Genomic DNA, 15,502 nt, shown 5'->3' with positions numbered 1-15,502 from the left:
GAAGGGGGTGTGTCTGCAGTGACAGTACACGCCTCTTATATAAAAAGTAATTTCTCCTAGTCGAGATATTAAAAAGGCAAAATACACGAGAGCTGTTTGTTTAACCAAGGTCACAACTCAGCTTCGAGTAGTATTTTTCTGTACAAACGCTCGCTTTTAATTTACGTGTAACAGGCGTAACGTTTTTTTTAAAAGAAGGCGTCAATATCGAAGTAATTCCTAATCATAATCAACTGCAGGTGTGAATTCATGTCTGTATATTCTCCCCAAATATACTGGTAAGTGTGATTTTTGTCATGTATTTGTTTTACACCTAAGACTTCAGTTCGATGTTGAATAAAGTTTCATTATTGCAAGTAGCCTATGTGATTTTTAGCATTGGCTTTATATTTGCTAATGGCTATAATAGGTATAATCAATAGAAAACGAAATACTAAAGTATTTACTGCTTCAAACCATTACAACTGCGCTCTTGAATGTGTCAGGGTGCAGTCAGTGGCGTTGTTTTTGTTTTATAACCTTTTATAAAGCCACCTGAAAGAAAGGTCAGATAACAAACAAAGCACTCCACATTTTTCGAGTTCTGTTTTTCAAATGGTGACAGGTGTCAAGCTGTCCACCAAGACTCCTTATCCAGGTGCCATGTCCGAGGTTGACCCTTTTCCTTTCATAAGGGAACATCATAGGCAGGTTAACGTTTTTTGCAGAGTGGGTACTAGCTGGCACAGCCACAAAGTCATAACATTGGATTTGAAACCTAACCTTAAACCAAATGCAATTTTTTTGTTTTCAATAATTTTTACAATATAGTCAATTTTGACTTTGCAGATGGCCCATCTAGCCGAAATCACTCAGTTCTGCCTCCAGGGCAAGATTCATGAAAATAAACGTCAACATGCACATCCTAGATTGGCACCTAATGTTTTCACGTTGCAATGGGAGCATTGTGATGCAATGCCTTTTAGTCAAACTACTGATAAGTAATAACATGAGCCTACCTTGGTTTCTCGACAAGCAACGATATGGAACTGTTCAACCACACTACTGTTTCACATTGTTTGACCTTTAGTGGTTAGACAATTGACCTTTTATTGGTAAGCAATTGTGGTGGGGTACAATAGAGGGAGGTGGAATGAGGCTCTTAACCCATTGACAGTCCATCCATCACCCAGAGGAGGCCTGTGACTCAATCTCTCCATTTTACTCTGTGTACTCCGACCTCCATATAGGCTTGTAACATTGCATTAGGGATTAGAAGACTTGGTCCAAGACTTCATGCAATACATTTTTTTACCTCTTTTTTAAAATACATTTTTTTACTCTGCAAGTCTGTTTGCCTGCACCAGGAAGTGAAGACCCGACCCTGTGACTTACAGTAACCACAAAGCTTCTCGTCTCCGCTTTGTGTGCTTCTCTGTTCTTCAGATACCGCTGCTACATGGGGACCCTTTTGCTAAGATCTCTTATTGTTTCCCCATGCGTTGCTGCCTAATATAGCACTTTGCAGTTTATTTTTCAAAGCTCACTGCAGGAAAAAAAGTTCTTGTTTCAGGTTTATCATGTTATAAGTGCAGTCCCAAGGGAGCCATTTGATAGCTTTCAATGTTTTGCCAGGGGCAGTTGTTGCATTTGTGGGTGTTACACTTGTAGGTGAGTGACTACTCACACTATCTCACCACTGGTAAACAGGAAGACCTCTTTACTTTCATTTCTATCTTTTCTTTTTACACGTTTGAACTCTTGAAACAAGAACATGTAATTCTCCTATAAAGTGATCAGGTCATCGTGGACCAAATGCCTCTGCTTTGGCACCTTGGCATTATGCACTCAAGTTTTGCTGGACCTAAAAATGAGCAGGTTCTGTCCAGTCAGTAACACAGTAACAGTGTTTCCTGTATTCTGAGAAGGCTGAGCAAGGAAGCCTATGGACTGGAGCAGCAATCTGGATATGGCCCATTAATTCCAGCAGGTTTCAGAGAGATTGATGCCCCCCCCACACACACACACACACCTCCAGGTTGTGTGATTTGGCCGGTCGCCAGGCAGCCCAGCAGATCACACTTTTATTTGGATAGTCTGGATTTTCCATCTGTAGATGCTCTACAGCTGGTCATGCTATCAACAAGCTATATTGATAAGCAACTGCTTGCTAAGGTTACTGTTAGGAAGGGCCATCCAGCTCCAGGCATAAGCGGTTTTCTTAGAACAGTAGAATCCACAAATTGCAAGTTGGAAATTTGGTTGTGCATCAGCAGTTTTTCTCTTATGTCAGTCACTGACAGTGACTCAATTAGCCATGTCAGCTAAACATTTATAGATTGGTAAAGTTGTCTAGCCAGCTATCTAAACTTGTCGTAATCATGTCCAAATACCGACCGGTCATGCAGGGCACGTGCCCAGGGGGCCCTGACCTCCAGGGGCCCCCTGTTTCTTTTGTTAGTCACTCTCACTCAGGTATCATTTAAGATGGCATAAGTCAAGGCAAAATGTGTAGAATTACAGGAAATTCATTTAAAACTGCAAAATTTCTCTCTGCCCCATGGCATAATGACTGCAATTGCATGATTTTAAATGTCTTTATTTTTCCTAAATTGTCTCTCTGCCCCATTGCAAAATTTGTAGAATTCCAGGAAATTCACTTTAACCTTTTCACACGTACCAACAAACGGGTGTGATCATTCTACAGTGGTCCCTGCAGCTTATGCTCAAACCGGTTGGATTATTTAGAAAGTCCAGATTCGATTGACACAACAGTCAGCATTTGAGCTAGCCACAATGTTTTTTCACAGAAACATTTTGCACAAACACAGTCCTTACAAAGTTATGTCCTGAATGTGACCAGTTCATTTTTGGATGCAGTGTTCAGACATTCACATAAGTAGCAACAGTGTACACAATCATCCAAACAAACATTTATGCATTAGTCCTACCACTAACTGAGGAAAGATTGACGTAACACAAGTGGTCATATTTGGATAACTCTCGGCTGACAAACCACAATTTGAATTAGCTAATAGCAATTACTACTTATAATTCATCACAGGTGAGCTCAACATTGAAATAAATAATTGAGTGAAACACTTTCTTGAAATCTAAATTAACCCAACGATGGGTAGTTTGTGCGCGCTGCCATGTTTGTTTTCTGCGTCAACCAAAGATAATAAGTTTGAGTTTGGTCTGTTTGCAGTATGCGTCTACTTCCGGAGGTTTACACGAAAGATGAGCGAATCATTACTTCACCTCCATTATAACATCTTTGGTCTGACAGACGTTGACGTGACACCCAGAATCCATTGTATAATGTCAACAAACATGGCACCACGCATAGCTGGCAAATAGCTTAGCATTAGCTCATTATAATCAGTACAACCTTTAAAAAAGTATTTTGCACACATCATAGGTGTCCATTGCAATCTATGCAATAATCGGAATGCATTATTTGTCACCAGTACTTGAAAATGTGAATAAAACTGTAAATACATTATGCTCCATACTTCATGCAAAAGTAGAAACGACAACACGATATACAGAAAATAAGGCACTTACTTTGATAGGAATGCACACGTCCAAAGTTATTATTTCTAAGGAAAAAAACAATGGAGGCAGTGTGAGTGCCAGCCAGAAAATGTGTCAGATCATACAAGATTGCGCAAATGTCTACATACTTGATGCGTGGAAGGAAAAAATGGAACAGCTCTCCTCAATAAACCCTCAACATAAATTGTCGGCAACACTGAAATGGGATACCTCCATGTAAATTACATACGGAACATAACTCAATTCAAACTGTTATAAAATACAGCTTGTTAGAAACAGGCAGCACGTGTTAACTGTCCTGTTGCGTAACAATCACATTTTGGAACAGTGAGTGCATTCTGACATCACGTGCATAAAACAACTCATGTTGGGGTGACCGTTAGAGATATTTGGAACTCACATGTGACAAGGTTTTAAAATGTAAATATTTCTCTCCGCTGTCGGGGGGGGGGAACTAAAATGTTGAACCCGTGAGGTGGGAAGGGGCCCCCAACCGAATCTCGCTTAGGGCCCCAAAAAAGCTAGAGCCGACCCTACGGTTAGGTTTAGAATAAGGGAAAGGGGCAAGGTGAGGATAGTTAGTTGAAATGTTACTGTAGATCAGGGGTCTCCAACAGGTTGATCGCTTGCTACCAGTAGCTCGCCAAACAATTCTGAAAGTAAATGGTTAATGACAGTTTGCAATCTCACAAGTATCAGAAACTGCAAGCTCCCAACTCATATCTAATCAATGGAACTTTGACATGATCCCATCCCTGGTTAGCCACTATTGGCTTAAAAAACGTATCTGGCAATTCATTTCCAGCAGTATTGCCTGTCTGCCTGTGTGGTGGGCTCATTTGTCTAACTCCGTGTGTAGCCAGTTGGATGGGATAACCGTCTGGTGGGTTGACAGAGATACCTTCCCCAAAACGTTCTCAATTAAATGTTAACTGCGAGGTAGTGTTATTTGCAAACTTTGCCATTAAATGAGCAGCAGCGGTACAGAACCATCGCTAGACTGCATATTCCTCACTCCCTAAATGTGCAATTAAAGGGGCATTACACTCAAATCTAAATGTTAGTTTTCTTCCAGACCCCCCAAAAAATGGTATTCTCATGATTTAATCACTGACACTCAACATCCAATTTTGTTGTTTTTCTATGAACAATTATTCAATTGAGTGAAGAAGAAAAAAAACTAAAACCAGCAATTTTTACTGGGAACATCATTTGGAAAACAAATCACAGAATTTGTGGCCCCCCATAGTTTTTTTTATTAACCATTATTTTACCAGGTACTGTATATTGACAGAAAACAGTGCGCTACTTTCTCTTGTACAATAAGGACCCAGTGAAGAGTTGCAGGGGAGCGGAGAAGAGAAGAATGTGTCTATTTGAAAGCTGTTTTTAGTGTCTTGCGACATGTTTCATTTTTTTAAGGTGAAAAGGTTGGAGAACCCTGCTGTAGATAGTCTGTAGAGCATCTACAGATGGACTATACAAATAGTGTTACCGCCCAGTGTTGGTATGGAATCTCAGCAGCAGCTTCGCCTTTTCGCCAAGCCTCCTCAGATGTATAATGCGCATAGCGAGACTCGGGAGGAGTAGAGGGGAAGCAGTGTTAATTATGCAAGACGTAATATCCTATCGTGTGCACCGGGTCGCATTGCTATGGGGATATACGTTTTGTCTCCGTCAGCACAGACCCGTAGATGACTTGGCATGACTGTGTAGATCAATGTGTCCTCAATTCGTGTCCATACCATACGCACTTGGAGGATGATACAGCATAGATGGTAGGGTAATATTATTTTTAGTTACTGAGTCATTTACCATTTACAGTTGATGGGATTGTGCAGCTTTTGTAGAGATACCTACCCTAAAGAACAAATCCTGACGCGTCGATCCAGGAATTGGAGTCGTCACACTGTCCTCACCACAGATTAATCTAAAAATATCTTTGACACTGTAAATGTAATGTTGGACAGACAGACCTTCACACATGCTCCATAATGATCAGCCAAAGCCGCAGGCAACCTCTGTGATCCTTAGTTTTATTTATTTAGCCAGGACACGTGTCAGTCTGAGATGCCCCGTCTCATGCCCATGCCAGACCTCTGACTGGAATGTGTCTAGGACTGGCATTAGCCCACATAGGACTGGCATTAGTCCACATGAGCATGTGACTGTGTACAGTGTGTAGGCCTAGTTGTTTCTGTTGACAGTGCTAAAGATAGTCACTGAAGTGCCAAGCTGGCCAGTACCTAGTCATGTTGCATGCCCATGGAAGATGGGACAGCAAGTCCAGACAGAAGTTCTACTTGGCAATAGTCAAAGGAGTCATCTCAGGCCAATCCTGGTCTAAGATTTAAGATGATCATTTTAAAGTGGTTTTGAGTAAATGTGTCCTTGACAAGTGGAGTGCCGTAACTGATCTTTGGCAGTGGGCATTAGAGAATTTGGGGTGCCCTTTTAGAATTAATTTGTACTTGGAAGGGTGCTGTCAGCATAGTAGTAGGAATGCACAACATTTCACCTCTTGGCCTCTACATTAGTTGGCACAATGGCTTCATTGTGCCAACTAATGCACAATGAACTTGTGAAGTGTTTCTTAACTGCACAGCCCATGGTAATCATTATCCTCATACATTTGGAGTTGTTTAATTATACAGGACACTTAACATCACTCCTTGAGGAAGACATTTTCACATTCTTTTTGGAGAAAAAGGACATGTTTTGTAACATCGGGCAGATACTTTTAGCAGTAATGGATTTGAATGGTATGTTCTCTCACTGGTTGAATTGTTACAGTACGTGTGTTCCTCCACTTCTCATTGTGCCCCTTTATGTTTTATTAGGCCGATGTTCTGTTATTCTTAGCTGAGCAGGATGTTTATACGATCCCCGAGCAGAAATATGACTGGCAAAGGCAGTGTTTATCTTTCTCCCCGCAGTGCTGTCACCACTCTGTGTCCATCCCTCTCCATGTGTCTCTGGCTTACCCTCTCTCCTATCTCGAGAATGAAATGGGTCTTTTGACATATTCCACACACAACCTTGCATATCCTTTGGACTAGTTTTATTTTTAGATTTCCGGCTATTGTTGTCGTTGAACCAAGTCGACTAGTTTGTAAACGTATGTGAAGATTCCAGAAACCGATTCTGCCTTTGGGTCTTGGCTTGTGCTTTCCCCCTGTGGCCCCCACCTGCACAAAAATTGTTTTCCTTCTCCCAACTTGAATGTGACACATGGTATGCAAATTTGGGAATGGAAATATTGATTGTTAAACAGCAGTAGCCATTGCTTCAGGGTGTGGCAATGTGTTGTGTGCAATAAATCAATTTACACAGCATCTTTCCTTTTCAGTTTGAAGCAATTGACTCTTTCTTTCTGACAGATTCAGGATAGATGAACAATATAATGTATAGGGGCTTTGTCCCTTATTCTAAGGAATGTATACATCCACCTCAGTCCTTTTTTATTATGGTACCATAAGGCCAAGCCTTTTTACATGAAAGTGACGTGTTGGAAAATGTGGATGGCCTAAGGGCTTTATTTGCTATTATTGGATTGACATAAATTTAAAGAGGTAATCTGGAATTTAATCCCCAAAGAATGAAAGAATGGTTGTTGATCTCCATTTGTTTTTCTCCAATCAGAGTATGCGGGAACACTTTTGATGAAAGGTCTTGATTCCCACTGCAGACTGTCTTATCTTTACTGTGTGGGGATTTAATAGGTTCTTGAATAATAAACATGCATGTCTTAGAAAGAATTCAACAAAGCAGTGAAGGAACATGAGTGAGTGGCAAACTATGAGTCATACGACACATTTCTATTTTTGCCCACAATCTCTTATGGTGAAAAAAAGTTCATTTTCCGATCACAGAAAGTTTACAAACTGAAAGTGTCACAGGTTCCACTGTTGATTTCTCCATAAAGAGTCTTGAAGTCCAGTTCAGGGTCTTGTCTGACATTGTACATAGCAGTACTGTCAAAATACCTCAGAGGCAACTTGACAAATATTTGGAAAAGAGAGCTTTTAAGATGAAGTTGAGACGAAGAATCCATCCGGAGCAACATATATATGAAATAATGTAGGCTCCTTTTTTGAAGTGCACTTCATTGGTTTTACCTAAAATGTTTCGTTGGTCATGGCTACGGTGTGTTGACATGACCAACCACTAAACCTTCCATTGTTTCTACTGTGAAAGGAGGTTAATGGCACCCAATATTCAAATTTTTCGCAGAAACAAACTGACTTGTTATATTTGGAACAAGTCGGTTCTTGTTCTGCTCATCTGAGGCAGGTGGTGATCTATGTTCTGTTTCCTGTCCCCTATGGTGGGTTGGCCACCCTGACCGCAGTCCTGTGGACACTGGCTGCTGTGCCACCAGACTTGAAATAGAAAGCTTGAGATTCTCGCTCTGCTCGGCTGCCATCTTGGTTCTCAAACGTCCCAAGAATATATTTCCTGCCACATAGTACCTCAGTTCAATCCTCATGTTCAGTAATTTCTTACAGTGCATATACAGTGCGTCTTGCTTCAACTAAAATGGAATGTTTTCGGTCCCAGTCAAATTGCACTGCATGCCCACAATGCATTCTCGCTATGACTGTGTCCCCTCTCTCCTAGTTGAAGCATACCTCGTCCTATATTTAGACATGGCTACCCAATGCAAACCACATATCAGTGGTGGTGTAGCTTTGCAGTGCACCAAATGTATGCTGCAGAGCCTGTCAGTGATCGGACAAAATGAAAGCAAATGCATGCATAGAGAGTAAACAAAATACTGAACAAGGCTTATGTGTAGCTTTTTCTTTGCAAAAATAATACCAAAGGGCCAAATCTCATGCAACTACATGACTGAAAGTTGTACTCTGTCATTCTCGCTGATAGGATTCATTTGCATAACACTTGCCAAAGTAATAGCTACATGTAAATGATATTGCACCAACCTATCCGTTCTCCATTATGCAGCCTCTTCTACAGCACTATGATTGGGACACATGTACCAGCTCTGCATTGGTGTAAAAATACTTAAGTCGTTTTTATTTTTTTACTAATATTTTTGACAACTTTTACTTCACTAGATTCCTAAAGAAAATAATGTACTTTTTACAATTTCCCTGACACCCAAAAGTACTTGTTACATTTTGAATGGTTAGCAGGCCAGAAATGGTTCAGTTCACCCATTTATCAATAGACCATCCCTGGGCATCCCTACTCTCTCTGATCTGGCGGACTCCCTAATTACACATGCTTTGTTTGTAAATTATGTTGGAGTGTGCCCTGGCTAGTAGAAAATGGTGCTTCCTGGTTTGCTCAATATAAGGAATTTGAAATGATTGTATTCTGCTCCTCAGTGTGAAAGTTTGGGACTGATATTGGATCCTGAATGGTGGAATAAGCCAGTCCTTTCCCTTATGTCTCTGTCCAGCCCAGTGTTTGTGCCGAGCGGAGACATGACTGAGGTGATGATCAGTAGCACCCCCATGGAGGACATGAGGCTTAGCCCCAGAAAGGACCGGCTCTCCTTCCAGGTAACTAACACACATACTAACACCAGTTGTTGTCCTAAAGGGAAATTGGTTTGCAGCAAAATCATGGTATATAACCCATAAGGGCAGGGCTCTACGCTGACCTTTTTTACAAGGAGTACTTGTGTGCTTAAGTTGGAAAATTTAAGCACAAACAGAAATGTAGGAGCACACTTAAAAACATTTGATGTAATAAAGCTAGAATCCTACTTTTTATTTTATTTTTTTAGGTACTCTGGTACTGCTTAATGTAAATTCCAGGTCGCACAGGAAAGTATTTAGGCACATATGCGAGTAAAATGGTCACACTATAGATCTTATAAAAGGGGAAGCCAAACTAGGAGGCAGAGGGTGAACTAGTTTTAATTGGTTTATGGTACATGTCCCTGTTCAGAAGTCCTCACCACTATTAGTAACCCAAAAATGGTATTGGATTTTGAACAAAAGATTGAGGTTGGATTAAGGACAGGGCTGTATGTTCCATCATAATTCAATTGTGGTCCCGTGTGGCTCAGTTGGTAGAGCATGGCGCTTGCAACGCCAGGGTTGTGGGTTCATTCCCCACGGGGGGACCAGGATGAATATGTATGAACTTTCCAATTTGTAAGTCGCTCTGGATAAGAGCGTCTGCTAAATGACTTAAATGTAAATGTAAATAGTTCTTAATGTAAGCAGCTCACCCAGGGGACCATGGGTAAGGAGAGGTTTGTTTTCTAACCAGGAGGTCTAATCATTAGCATTATTATTGTTGTAACAAGTTATGCAAACAACATTTTTGGGGGATTTCAAGGGGGGATATTTAATAAAGAAATTGTATTTGCCTTGAGGTGGAGTGCAGCTTTGCAGGGAGTTCGAGATGATTGCACAGACTTTTAAAAACATGCAAAGGAAATTAATAGGAGTTAGTTGAATCTTCCCGACTTTACTGTGGGGGACTGATAGCATGTCACGACAATACAACTCACAGATGGGCAACTTTCTGAGTAGCAGGCCATCAGGTGGCCTTGACAAGTTTTATTGTTTGGAAAGAATCTGAGACATTTTAAGGCAAAGCCACTCCTTTATGAGTGTCTGTGACTGTACATGTCAGAGACCCAGATGATGCAGACTGACCCTTTAGGAAGGTGGGCTGCCTTCCTCTCTCAATTTACACCCAAGCTGTGTCTGTCCTGTGAGGCCACTAGGAGGCAGCACTCCTAGTGGCTGGTGATTTTAATGCAGGAAACCTAATTTCTACCAGCATGTCACCTGTGCAACTAGAGGCGAAAAAAACAGATCACCTTTACTCCACACACAGAGACGCATCCAAAGCTCTCCCTCGCCCTGTATTTGACAAATCTGACCATATCCTACTGATTCCTGCTTACATGAAAAAACTAAAATGGGAAGTACCAGTGATGTGATCCAAATGAAGCGGATGTTAAGCTACAGGACTGTTTCGCTAGCACAGACTGGAATATGTTGCAGGACTCATCCAATGACATTGAGGAGTTTACCACATCAGTCACCGGCTTCAATAATAAGTGCATTAACATTGTCATCTCCTACATGACCAACCGTACGTACATATCCCAAACAGAAGCCATGGATTAAAGGCAACAGCCACACTGAGCTAAAGACGACCTACTGCTTTCAACGAGCGGGGTACCAGACGAGCTAAATGCCATCTATACTCGCTTTGAGGCAAGCAACACTCAACCATGTGTGAGAGCACCAGCTGTTACGGATGACTGTGATCACGCTCTCTGTAGCCAAGGACTAGACTGAGGACCAGGACGTGTACTCGGAGCATGCGCTGACCAATTGACAAGTGTCTTTACTAACATTTTCAACCTCTCCCTGACCCAGTCTGTAAGGCCTACATGTTTCAAGCAGATCGATATAGTCCCTGCGCCCAAGAACGCCAAGGTAATATCTAAATGGCTATTGCCCCATTGCACCCGCGTCTGTAGCCATAATTCTTTGAAAGACTGGTCATGGCTCAGATCCACAGATGACGCAATCTCTATTGCACTCCACACTGCCCTTTCCCACTTGGACAAAAGGAACACCTATGTGAAAATGCTGTTCATTGACTACATCTCTGCATTCAAAAACATAGTGACCTCCGAGGTCAACACTAAGCTATGGACCCTGGGACTGAACACCTCCCTCTGCAACTGGATCCTGGACTTCTTAATGGGATTCCCCCGGGAGGTAAGGGTTGGAAACAACACATCCGCCACGCTGACCCTTAACACGTGGGCCCCTCATGGGAGTGTGCTTAGTCCCCTCCTGTAGTCCCTCTTCACCCATGACTGCATGACAGCATTCCAAAACCATTAAGTTTTCAGACACAACGGTGTATGGCCTGATCATCGACGCCAATGAGACTATAGGGAGGAGGTCAGAGAACTGGCTGTGTGGTGCCAGGACAACAACCTCTCCCTCAACGTCAGAAAGACAAAGGAGCTGATCGTGGAATACAGGGCCGACACGCCCCCATTCACATCAACAGGGCTGTAGTGGTGTGGGTCGAGAGCTTAAAATTCCTCAGTCCACATCACTAAGGATCTATCATGGTCCAAACACAGTCTTGAAGAGGACACGACAATGCCTCTTCCCCCTCAGGGGGCTCCTTCTAAAAATGTACTGTTGACTTTGATACAATTTGTGAGCCCATCACCTGAATGCCAACTGCGTCTCTGACTGTTAGGCAACACAGCATTACATTTTGCATTAACCCCCAACCCCCATTAACCCTACAGAGTTGCTGTAGGAAAAATTGGCAAAATAATGATGCATGGAGGCATTTATAGAGCAAAGTAACTGGAGGTTGGTGACTGAGGTGAGGGCTTCTCTGCAGCAGCTTCATTTGGAGTCTGCACTTGAGTGATTCCTGATCGCCCAAAGCTCCTATCACCCCACCCTACCACAACCCAAAATAGCTGTCATTGTGCCTCGCTAGCAATGTGTTGCCATTTCCTGCAGCTGGAAGTGAACTGAGCTGTGATGATGTTGCTGGGGGTCTTATAGCAAGGTCACTCTCTGCCATCCCCCTTGGTGCTGACACACAGACATTCGCAGCATAGACATTCACAACACAGGCAAGGATATGCAGATACTAAACCTCCCTGCGCACACATGCACTAACACACATACTCACACACACAGGCACTGACTAACATTCATACTCATTCCTACATATGCACACACTCAAGCTGATGTCTGGAGATGCAAATGCTCAATCTGTCCCACTAACCGGGCACTCGCAGCCAAACGTACTGAAACACGGCAGTTTTCAGAACATTTTGTCCTTTTCCTCCTCATCCCCCTCTCATGGTATTCAGGGAGACTTGGACCCTCTCTTTCTCTCCCAGCCTCTCCCTCCTCTTCCTCCCTCTCTCTCACTGTGTCTCCCTCTCAGCCTCATCTAATGCTTTCTTTCCACTGGGCTTTTTGCCCAGACAGCGACATCACTTTCCCCTTCCAATGTCTCCCACTGAAATATGCAGCTCTAAAAATATTCTTCCACTTCATCCAAACAGCAGAAAATGCTGTTCTTTGATTAGGAATGGCTGTAATCCCTTGTCAGAGTATCTCTCTCACGCTCTTCATTTTAGATCCAAAAAAGTCTGCACATCTTCCTGGGTTCTTCTTCAGCAAGTCTGGCATTGCACACCCACAACCCATTTAGGTCTAGCTTTTATTGCAGACAAAATCATAAAAAAGAGCAGACTCCACAGAGATATAATACCCATTGCTTAGCTTTTAGTATCATGGGGTTATTGGTGGTTATTTAGTCATCCTATCAGTTAACCTGATGAGAGTGAACCTGCAAGTAAGCATTTCATTGTACTGTGTACCACATGTATCCTGTGCATATGACAAATAAACTTTACTTGTCAATATCTACCACCTAGTGTTATTTTGGTTAAGCTAAGAGAAAGCTCTACTGCCTTAAAATGTGCTCGGTGTCTTGACTGTAACAAACTTACTGTAGACTTGCAATACTATGATTAGCTCTCGTATAATCTCCCCATTTGTAAGCACTTAAAAGCAGCTTTGGCACTATGCCTTCCAAAGCTATTAAATGTAGCAGCATGAAAGACTGATCAGACCCAGGGGCACCCAGGACTTTAACTGTGTGTTTTTGTCCTTTCCTCAGATCTTCCCGGACCCCTCGGACTTCGAGCGCTGCTGTAAGCTGAAAGACCGCCTGCCGTCCATCGTAGTGGAGCCCACGGAGGGGGAAGTGGAGAGCGGTGAGCTGCGTTGGCCACCGGAGGAGTTCATTGTCTGTGAGGAGGAGGAGAACCATGGCAAAAGCCAAACTGGACAGCCGACGCAGAACAACGAGCACTAGAGGCCAAACAGACCCCACCCACCCTCCTACACACACCAGCAGGAGATCCCACTCGCACCTAACCACTCAGACTGAACAGGGGCACACATGTCAGTGATGCTCACATTCCCTCCCTTGACACCAAAGCATCACTCTCAAGAGAAGCAATATGCAGTACCTTATCTACTCTCCAGATTTCACCTCTGTTGCTTTACCTTACACTCACACTCCATATGCATGAAAGTACACACACACACACACACACAGTTTAAACCAACCCCAAAATAGAGGCCCAGTTAAACGGTGGCAGCTCTGGGCTTTTTGTACAAATCTAGTACTGCAGGATGCTACAGTTCCCACACCATTCGGCCAAATCTGCTGGCCACATGACTCCAGAGACTCCTTATACCCATATAGACTACTGCTGTGGTACCCAACCGGACTTCTGTTTTTCATACTTTCCTTCAGTATATGGATTGAAATGTACATGACTGTGATTGCCATTGCAGTCTATGGATATCATAGCCAGTCTTTAAAAGTCAGTGCTTGTGCATAGGTTGGTGGGGTTTGTTTTGTTCGTTTCGGTGGTTGACAGGAAGTAGGGGTTACTGTCTAAACACAAGGAGACCTTTGGTCTCCGTTGGGTAAAGTAGTAGTTTTTTACACTGAGATGGAAAGAGAGGAAACGCTTCCCTACTTCTATAACAATGAATAATATGTACAGTATGTTATGAAGGCTGGTTGTGCCCTGAAGCACTCATGTGCTTTGCTTTTGTCCTTGTTGTGTACCCCTGATGTCATTGGATAGGTATTGGAAGTGGGGGACAGTAAGTGTCAAAATATTTTTGAGATTATGTAGTGATTTAAAAACCAACAGTATCACTATAATGGACAAAGACTCACTGAAGGACATGTAAATATGTTTGCCCTCAGAACCAATACCTGAGGTTACTGTTGATTTGGTTGATTTTATTATTGTCACAAAACATTCATGAGACTGAAATTAGTTCTAGGTTATTCTCACCTGAGCTCAGAGTTCACTAATCTAGTCTTCCTGTTCTTTTGAAATCCATGATGGGTATGTCAGCCTCAATGTTCAACCAGTCAGGTATAACATGTGTGGCCAGTGACTTGGCCAGATAACTTTTGTACATTTCTGAAACTCCAATTTTCCAGTTCATAAAAATGGACATTGGTTCACGGACTCTGCACTGTTACTAACCAGTCCTCAAAAGTAGCTTCATTTTATGATCTTGAAAACAGTTACCGGTGTTTGTCGAAGTTAGTTGGCTAACTCATTGATCCTGTCTCATAAATTGCCACTTGGTTTGTATGCAATTTGAAAGACCAACGGTGTTTTGCTATCTATTTATATTCTACATCGCCAGCTCCATGTCCAGTCTTCTTGGAAGGATGGATATTGTTAAAAGCATGTTTTCTGGAGAAAAAAATACTCATGTATTTCATTTATGATACTGTATATGAAGCGTTGTATGTCTCTCTCTTTTGCACATTTAATTTCCCTATACATGGCATTAGAGCTCTGTACAGAATATCTCTTTGTCTCTCTGCTGTCACCCACAAGTCCTGTGTAGTTTTTGTAAAGCTCAGGGAGATTAGCTGCCATTTTGCTGTAATTTTTTGTATTTAGACCACTTTACTCTGTTCATCAGAGGTTGTAAATAAACATTTGAATTTGCTTCCAACTGTCTGACTGATTCCTTGTGCTATGTCAGAGGTTGCAAAAGCAGATCCACTGCTATGGGGTAAAATCCACTTTTTCTGGGGTAACCCTATAGTGCATAATATTGCTTTCAAGAAACACACAAACTCTTTTATTTTCTCTTTTGTAAAAACATTTTATCCCCCTTACCTGCCATGGTTACAGGATCTAGTGCCTTTGGTTTTACTTCCTACACAGCTTGCCTTGTTCTTGATGCATGTATACAGAATATATATATAGCAGCACAGACCACATCTTCCTGTTTTCTAACCTCCCCCTCAGGCACTAAAATTATTTAATCTCTACATCCTACTGAAGCATATTGCTAATTCTGAAGTCACTTAAGATGTTTGTAAATTGCTATGAATTGCTAGCAACAGTGACATAGTACAA

The 15,502-nt window shown here is 42.2% G+C and overlaps 1 protein-coding gene across 2 annotated transcripts; it reads left to right on the top strand.

The window, feature by feature from the left end:
- The first annotated feature begins 15 nt into the window (after positions 1 to 15).
- Positions 16 to 15,086, top strand: LOC129813039 (protein LBH-like). 2 transcript variants are annotated; one of them, XM_055865177.1, is made up of 3 exons: positions 16 to 278; positions 8,889 to 9,065; positions 13,210 to 15,086. In XM_055865177.1, the coding sequence occupies exons 2-3, from the start codon at positions 8,949 to 8,951 to the stop codon at positions 13,405 to 13,407; spliced, it is 315 nt and encodes a 104-aa protein (XP_055721152.1). In that variant the 5' UTR covers positions 16 to 278; positions 8,889 to 8,948; the 3' UTR covers positions 13,408 to 15,086. The 2 variants fall into 2 exon arrangements, with proteins under 2 accessions (XP_055721152.1, XP_055721151.1); XM_055865176.1 differs by having other exon boundaries at positions 23 to 278; positions 8,963 to 9,065.
- The last annotated feature ends 416 nt before the right edge of the window (positions 15,087 to 15,502 follow it).

The sequence above is a fragment of the Salvelinus fontinalis genome, chromosome 16, assembly GCF_029448725.1.
Source record: "Salvelinus fontinalis isolate EN_2023a chromosome 16, ASM2944872v1, whole genome shotgun sequence".
In the NCBI taxonomy this organism is placed as follows: domain Eukaryota; kingdom Metazoa; phylum Chordata; class Actinopteri; order Salmoniformes; family Salmonidae; genus Salvelinus; species Salvelinus fontinalis.
The sequence above is the reverse complement of the archived record's forward strand: the minus strand, read 5'-3'. Positions and strand labels throughout refer to the sequence as shown.